The sequence below is a fragment of the Triticum dicoccoides genome, chromosome 3A, assembly GCF_002162155.2.
Source record: "Triticum dicoccoides isolate Atlit2015 ecotype Zavitan chromosome 3A, WEW_v2.0, whole genome shotgun sequence".
Classification (NCBI taxonomy): Eukaryota; Viridiplantae; Streptophyta; class Magnoliopsida; order Poales; family Poaceae; genus Triticum; species Triticum dicoccoides.
Window position 1 is genome coordinate 93790170 of NC_041384.1, and position 8798 is coordinate 93798967.

At 47.5% G+C, this 8798-nt stretch overlaps 2 protein-coding genes across 2 annotated transcripts; one reads left to right on the forward strand and one right to left on the reverse strand.

Moving 5' to 3' along the window:
* Positions 1–559: 559 nt before the first annotated feature.
* Positions 560–1763, forward strand: LOC119267332 (tuliposide A-converting enzyme 2, chloroplastic-like). Its single transcript, XM_037548700.1, has one exon. The coding sequence runs from the start codon at positions 686–688 to the stop codon at positions 1622–1624; it is 939 nt and encodes a 312-aa protein (XP_037404597.1). The 5' UTR covers positions 560–685; the 3' UTR covers positions 1625–1763.
* Positions 1764–3007: 1244 nt separating this feature from the next.
* LOC119267333 (DEAD-box ATP-dependent RNA helicase 35A) lies at positions 3008–7409 on the reverse strand. Its single transcript, XM_037548701.1, has 2 exons — positions 6334–7409; positions 3008–4263 (listed from the first exon to the last, which is right to left on the reverse strand). Exons 1-2 carry the CDS (start codon positions 7311–7313, stop codon positions 3399–3401), a joined length of 1845 nt encoding a protein of 614 aa, XP_037404598.1. The 5' UTR covers positions 7314–7409; the 3' UTR covers positions 3008–3398.
* Positions 7410–8798: the final 1389 nt, after the last annotated feature.

Genomic DNA, 8798 nt, shown 5'->3' on the forward strand with positions numbered 1-8798 from the left:
ATCGGTGTTTGTCTTTGATGGATCCACGTGGATCCGGTTTTATTTGTTTGTGTTTGGATGTCTACAGATTGGATTCTTTCTAAGTTTTTCTTCAATGACGACGGTTATTGTTCTGGTACGCTGGTCCTATAGGGTGTTAGCATGACGACTTTTCAAGTGTGTACTATAACAAGTTTTGTCTCGCTTCAGTGAGGGAGAGGCGATGACGGTGACGTATCTTCCGCACGTTTCAGTGTTTGTAGTCATTGTTGGGTGTCCTAGGAGTATGGATGTATTTTTTATTATTTCTGATATTTATTGTACTAATTGATGAGAATAGATTGGAAGCTTTAGAGAGAGAAAAATAGAGCGTGTAAACGCGTGGAGCACGAGCAGTCCTGGACTCATGAGTCAAGCATGCATTTGTCGCAGGCCGAGCCCGACCGGCGGACGGAAAGCATTGGCACACCCACGCCCCATTTTTAGACTATATTTTTATCACTCATGGGGCATCCACGCACGTAACTCGCTTCAACCACACATGAATACATCATCGGTCTCTCTCACTCCACCGCCACGCCGTTCGCGCGATGCCATTTCCCTTCCGGAGATCCCAAGAAACGAAACGAAACGAAACAAATACACAGACACACGAGCCGGCTCCCCTCACCCCCGAGCATTCGCCAGTGAGAGAGAGAGGGAGAGCATGGCGTCCAACACCGCACCTGCGCCCGCCGCCGACGATGAGCTGCTGCACGAGTTCGGCCCGCTGCTCCGAGTCTACAAGAGCGGCCGCCTCGAGCGCCCCCTCGTGCTCCCGCCCGTCGCGCCGGGGCTCGACCCCTCCACCGGTGTCCAGTCCAAGGACGTCGACCTCGGCGCCTACTCCGCCCGCCTCTACCTGCCCCCCACCGCCGCGACCACCACCGCGAAGCTCCCCGTCATCGTCTACGTCCACGGCGGCGGCTTCGTGGCCGAGTCCGCAAAGTCCCCCAACTACCACCGCTTCCTCAACGACCTCGCCTCCGCCTGCCCGGCCCTCGGCGTCTCCCTCGACTACCGCCTCGCGCCGGAGCACCCGCTCCCGGCGGCGTACGACGACTGCCTCGACGCGCTCCGCTGGGTGCTCTCCGCGGCGGACCCCTGGGTGGCCGCGCACGGCGACCTCGCCCGCGTCTTCGTGGCGGGCGACAGCGCCGGGGCCAACATCTGCCACCACGTCGCCATCCAGCCGGGCGCCGCGCGGCTCGGGGGCGCGGTGCTGATCCACCCCTGGTTCTGGGGCTCCGAGGCCGTGGGGGAGGAGACGACCGACCCCGCGGCGCGCGCCCGGGGCGCGGGGCTCTGGATGTTCGCGTGCCCGGCCACCACCGGCATGGACGACCCGCGGATGAACCCCATGGCGCCCGGCGCGCCGGGGCTGGGGGCGCTGGCGTGCGAGCGGGTGATGGTGTGCACGGCGGAGGGCGACTTCCTCAGGTGGCGCGGCCGCGCGTACGCGGAGGCGCTGGCCGCCGCCGGCAAGGGGGTGGAGCTGCTGGAGACGGACGGGGAGGGCCATGTCTTCTACCTCTTCAAGCCCGACTGCGACAAGGCCAAGGAGATGCTCGACAGGATCGTCGCCTTCGTTAACGCAGCACCTTGATGCTCTCCTCACCGGAGATGCAACTCGGTGAATTTTGGTTATGGCAAATCCTAGACGTGTTTGTGCTCCGTTCTTGGATTGCGACGATGAAATAAATTGGATTTACCGGAGCAGCTCCAATCATCCTCCTGTTTCCTCACCTACCTGGCTACATCTCAATTTTAGGGGTCTTTGCTTTACCAATTATCACCTGATCATAATGACGTTTCAAATATTTTAATATGAACTACTTACAGACTGAAACAAGCGAACAAACACACTAAAACACATCCATATATATATGCTTAAAATAATTATAATTCGGAAACGAAGAGGGTATATATTTTATTGTATTTTCTTTTGGCGATTCGATTGTTAGTGTTTGCTGAGTGATGTGCAATGGATTGCTTGCCTTGTGGGCTCCAATTAGATACAATTGATTTCTAGGAGCCCATACAGTTATGTTTTGCTTACCTACTATATGAACCTAGGTGGTAAATGCAAGATAAATTGGATGGATGGGGCCAAGCCTTACTCGTCTGCAACACCAAAATTAGCATTGGAAATATAGATGTATATCTAGATGTGCACAAATTATTACACATCTAAATAACTCAACCATCAAACAGAAAAAAGAAAAGGCGGATCAACCTGTGGTTGGTTGATTATGCGGCAATGGTATGCTAGCCCATCAAGGTTCAAGTTAGACTTAGCACTAGTGTTCGTATTTTTCTGAATTTATTTCAGTCCATCTGGTAATATGCGTTTAGTGAGGGAAAACGTTTCAGTCGACTATTAAGGTGTTTGTGCCAACTCCATCAATCTCAAGATGATGCGTCGGTTTAGTCTCTCAGAGGTGCTCATTTGGGTAAGATGTGCGTGTTCATAGGATGAGTATATGTGCTTATCTATCTATGCACATGTACTGTGTTAAAACATTAAAAATATCGACAAGAATCTCCACGTAAAATTAATGTGCTTTAGCAAAACCGCTGTGATGCTCGTCCATTCAAAATGTAGGTTTCTTAGGGTACTCTAATCTGTAGAGATGGTGGTTGTAACAGTAGTATTGATGGTCGTCGTCATCACCTTTTGAAAAGGAGGTGGTAGTATCATGGTGGTTATCTTAAAAGCTTCTAGCCGTAGTATTATGATGATGATGACCTTTTAACTCCTTATGAAGAAGAATGTTTGTTTCACTTCTTTTGCCTCACTCCCTCCGTCCGAAATTCGTCGACGCTAAAATTGACGTATCTAGGAGGTAAGTGTCAGCGTTCAGCAACAAGTCAAGCAACCTGTATATTTCCATGGCAGATGTTCTGAACTTTCAAGCTGTTAACAATAAATCAAACTAGTGTGATGCTCGTCCAAGCTCCCTAAAAGATGCCAATATCCTCCATCCAAAAAAAAAAAGACGGCCAATATAACTATTACAGCTTCACAGCCCTCACTCTCTGTTACTCCTCTGTAAAGAAATATAAAAGCGTTTAGATCACTATTTAGACATATGATACTGGTGCTCAAGAAATAATACCCTCCTCACCGAAAAATCTGCCACTCAATATACATAGTATTACAACAGTACAGCTTCGTATGCAGAGAAATATATTACATCAAAAGTCGTCATCACTTGAAACATAATGTGATGACAAATCTTCGAGGATACGATGACTAAGGAGGGAACTTCAGATTTGCATGATACTTCACTCTTAAGATATCTCAAGCATGGATGAGCTGAAGCTGCAGCATTTTACCTCTTGATAAAGCATACACTCTTAATAATATGATGATGTAATCATATTTCTCCACGGTAACCTCCACCGCCGTAGTAATCTCTTCTGGAGCCAGCGATCGCCACGGACTTCTGGTGCTCCAGCTTTGGACAGTCAGCAAGACGATGCCCAAGGCCACCACAGAATGCACATCCTTTGACACCACTCTCCTTGGCAATAGCTTCAGCATCCTCCAGCGGGTCAACGAGCTCAGCAAGCACTGGTGGTATTCTTTGCTTCGCTTCCTTGAGCAGGTGCTTGAGGTCAAGAAGCGTAGTCTCTGTCTGGTTCTTGTTGATGAACGTAGTTGCTATTCCCGTTTTCCCGCATCGACCGGTTCGACCAATCCTGTGGACATAGTTCTCTATTTCGGCAGGCATGTCATAGTTAATCACGTGCTGGATATCAGGGAAGTCAAGACCCTTTGAGGCAACATCAGTAGCCACCAAAACATCCTTCTTTCCATTCTTGAAGAACTCAATCGCATTCTGTCTCTCCTCCTGATCTTTGCCTCCGTGGATTGCAACAGCTTCCACACCCTTTAGAAGAAGATACTCGTGGATGTAGTCAACATCAGCTTTGTTTTCACAAAATATAAGAACAGGAGGTGGAGTCTTTTGAAGGCATTCAAGGAGGTATATAATTCTGGCATCTTCCTTGACATACTCAACTTCTTGGATGACATCCAGATTTGCTGCTCCAGCTCTTCCAACATTGACAATAACTGGCTTTACAAGGGCGCTCTTTGCAAAGTTCTGAATCTTCTTGGGCATAGTGGCAGAAAAAAGAAGGGTTTGCCTTTGTGCCTTGAAATGGTCAAAAACCTCCCGAATGTCATCTTCAAATCCAAGATCAACAAGCCTATCAGCTTCATCTAAAGTTAAATACCTGTGCAAATCAAGAAAAGCGCTATTAAGAATTTTGAACACTGTCTGCTTAACTCCTTAAAGAAGCTCGAAGAGGTTTTACTAGTATAAATGATCCAATGTAGAACAATATAATACAGGCTAAAACACTTGCATTAAAAAATGGTTATCTCCTAGGTAATGGGGGCATATTCTGGTCTTTGGACATTGATACTTCACAGTGCACACATATGGAGCATGGAGGATTGACAGCTCTAATCCCCTAAATTTGGTCCAGAGCCACTCAACTTTCAGCATTCGTTAATTACAACTATGCAGTTATGTTTCTGATAATATTATAAGGAAAACAGCAACTGAAGATGGTTTGAAACTAAACAGCAGGTATGTACTGCTAAATAAGTGTCCTTAGTGAAATGTAAAAATTCAACATTAAACCGTTTTATGTATCTTATTCTTCATTGGAGCGGTGCATACTTCAAATTTATTATGCAAAGTTCCCAAATTGCAGTCCATATCATAAGGGTTGAGCTATGAAATTATAGATTGTTGCTGCTAAGGCGCAGTCTTCAAAAATAGAATTGATACCAGACATATAACTGCAGTGTAGAAGTCGGGAAAAAAACATAAACTTGAAGTCAAGAAACAACAACAAACTCTTTCCAATATATCACTTTTACTCAAAAGTCTTACGTTTACTTTTATCCTTTGTAAGTCAAAACCTTAAGCCCTGCTTAAAAGATGCTAATCTATTAGAAAGAAGGCAATGTTACTATTGTCAAACAATAGCTTGCGAATAGTATTTGTTTATCATGTGCATCACTTGTATAACAAGTGATTTTGATGACGATGTACAACAAGGATGGGAATGGAGCATCCACATGAATTCATGCATGCAGAAATTACCATACACTGGCATTGTCCATGCAAGTAACATCTTGGTAGCAGTGGGTCAGCATCTAGGATCAGGATGGTTCCTCCAGGCCAGTATATTTATTTTCCTATATAGTTTAATTACTTCCCAACGATGAGGATTAGTTCTTTGATCTATCAAGCATGTTTACATTTAGATTGATATGGCCTAAGTTTGCTAGGATAACCCACCATATAACGATGCCTATTGTAATTGTGGGCATTAACCAAGAAAAACAATGAAACTGGCTCATCTAAAATCTTCTGTACACTCTACAGTCTACGGTCTCATCTTACTCATGTATTCCTCCCCAGGCCATCACCACTGCTACTCAGTTAGACAAGTTTACATTTAGACTAATCTCAGATCTGGTCAATATTTGTTAGGACAGCCCTTGACGATGGCTATTGTAATTGTTGGCATTAATCAAGAACAATGAAGTCCTTATCTGTTATATCATCGTCTTCTCTACCCAGTCTAGTCTCATCTTCCTCTACAACCCTCACACCAACCACATTGCCTGGCGGTCACCCCTATTGGCTATTGCAATGTACAAATGTACATCACATTCATCGACGAATTAACATGTTTTATCCATCAGAGATACATTCAAAAGTCCATCCACAAAAATGCATCCCAAGATTTTTAGTTAAGTTTAGAATGAAGGCAGTAAGTGTATTTTCTTGAGCTTATCAGAAAACAGGTCTCTTCTTGAACGATGGAAGTCCTTATCTCATCTCAAATCTTCTCTACCCAGTCTAGTCTCATCCTTACTCCTACATCCCTCACATCAGCAACATTGTCTTGTGATCACTCCTATTGCAATGTACAAATGTACATCACATTCACTGACGAATTACGTGTTTTACCCATCAGAAATATACTCACCAGTCATCCACAATAATATATCCCAAGATCTTTAGTGAAGATTAGAACAGAGGGAGTAAGTGTATTTCTTTCTTGAGCTTATCAGAAAACAGGGTTATTATTGTTGAAAAGCATATCCTATGTAGCTTTCATATTAGCAATTCAGCCATCGCATAGTTTTAGTTCAAACTTCATGATCCGGCTCAACACACCTAGTAGAAAATTATGAACCTAAGAGACTAGCAGAACAGTTATACTCTGTTATCTGTCAAAGGTATAAAAACACCAAATCAATCACAAAAATCCAATGGATACCTGCAGTTGTCAAGGTTCATCTTCTTCTTGGCGAGAAGATCCTTGAGCCGCCCAGGTGTGGCCACCACAATATGTACGCCCTTCTTCACCACATCCAGTTGTGTCCTCATGTCTATACCCCCAATGCAAAGCAATGGTCGTATTTCTGGGAACCCAGCCTGCTTGAGTGGAGTGAGGAACATATCGATGACATCATATGTCTGCTTGGCCAGCTCCCGTGATGGGCAAATGATCATGCCAAACGGGCCCTCCCCAGGCACAATAGGCATCAACATTTCCTCTTGCAGAGCCACCATGATGAGGGGCAGCACGAACACCAGAGTCTTCCCGGACCCGGTGAAGGCGATGCCGATCATGTCCCGCCCGGAGAGCACCACGGGAAGCCCCTGCACCTGGATGGGCGTGGGCTGCACGATGCCCTTCTCGCGGAGCATCCGAAGGACGGGCTCGGGGAAGCGGAGGTCACGGAAGTCGCGGGCGGGCGGCGGGATCTCGTCTCCTTCGACCAGGATGTGCCACTTGCGGCGGAGCTCGTCGGCCTTGGTGCGCGGCATGCGGCGGAGCCGCAGCGGCGGCTTCCAGCCGGTGCGGAGCGGCTCGGTGTAGGTGATGCCCTTGGCGAGCTCCCGCACGGACATGAGCGTGTTCTTGTTGGAGAGGTTGTCGATCATCTCCTTCTCCTGCAGGATGATCTGCTCGGTGGCGGTGACCTCCGGGGCCGCGCGCTTGAGCTGCGTGGACGTGACGAGGAGGCTAGGCTTGGCGGCGGGGGCGGCGTCATCGGGGGCGGCGGCGGGGTTGGCCGCCGGCGGGGGCGGAGGCGGTGGGAGGGAGCCCGCGGAGGCGGCGGCGGCGGGCTTGGAGAGGCGCTGGTGGCGGAGGCGGTCGGCCTCCATGGCCCTGCGCTTGGAGACGGGGATGTACTCCTCGTAGTCGTCCTCGTCATCGGATTTGGCGGCGGCCGCCGCGCCGGGGGGCATGGCTGGGGTTAGGGTTCGGAGGAAGGAGAGGCTAAGGTGGGGATTTCGTCGGGCACGGGAGGGAGATGAGAGTGGAGAGTATATCGATTCGACCAGAGAGCGAAGCAAACCGCCATTTGCCGTCAGGTGCATTTAAGGTTTGTGTGTGTGTGTGTGTGTGTTATATTTAAGAAATTCATTTTTTGGCGAATTTTGTTTAAAAATTCAGTGGGCCAATTATGCGAAAACACATCTTAAGAAAAGTCCATTACCTTTTCCTCTCTTGCTAGGGTTTCATCCTCTCGTTGTAATGTCCGACATTGAGTCCCCGTCCTCCACCGCTACTTCCTCCCCGTTCTGTGATCGCTCGGGCTGATCTAGGGGTGACCGTGTGTCACTTCCCGGCCTTGGCTGGACGCGTTTGGGTCTGCTGCGGGTGGAGTTTCTAGGGTTTGGGATGAAACTAGAAGGATCCTACCCATGGCAACTGATGCATATGCGTCGGGTACGGGTGAAGAAGACCTTGAAGAGATGATACACCAGTTGGGGATCACTGGGTATGACCTGGATAATATCGTCTTTGAGAAAGAGGAGCCATTGTCGATGATCTCTACTCGATGGCTGGCTATTGCGAGTGTATACCTCGAACGATTATGGGGATCCCTGGTTCTATAATATAAGAATATGCGTAGTGCTTGGGATTTGGCTCAAACGGTAAAGTTCAGATCGTTGGGGCGATAACTTGTACACCATGCTGTTTTCATGATTGGGAGATTGGGGACAAAGTGATAGAGGGAGGGCCTTGGACGTTTCAAGAAAGTCTAGTCCTAGTGGCACCTTGTGATGGGTTCACAAAACTCTCTACCATGGATTTGAATAAGCTTAAGATGTGGGTACAGATCCATGACTTACCGGATAGGCTTATGCATTTCTTGAAGCCTTTAGCTGGTAATATGGGTGAGTTCTATGCAGAGGAAAAACACTCACGTGACTTTTCGGGAACGACTACAATAGAATCTCCCCCTGAAATGAAAAAATAGAAAAAATGGAGTTGGACCATCGGATGGGCGGTTGATGGCTTAGATTCGGTTGGAGGGATTTGTGCCGACAACTTTGCAAAAAGGTCCCTCACACGATGTCATGGTTTTGTCACGGCAGATGTCCTCGTGAAAGGACCAAGTTGTGAGGCCATCGGTGCTAGGTGATCGCTTGAACGGGGTTGGTCGGAATCGAGAGACGCGAGTTTTACCCAGATTCGGCCACTCGCGGTGGAGGTAAAAGTCTACATCCTGCTTGATTGCTATTGATGATTGAAAGTGCGTTATATCGACTAGAGGGGGGTGAATAGGCGATTTTTATGAAAGTCTTCAAAACATAGAAGTTTCGAAGACAAACGATAAAAATAAACCTATTACCATGCAGCGGAAGGTAGACTACACTAGGCAGACCATAGTCAAGTATTCAATGAAGTGAAAGCACAATGACTAATAGCAGCTAGGTAGTAAG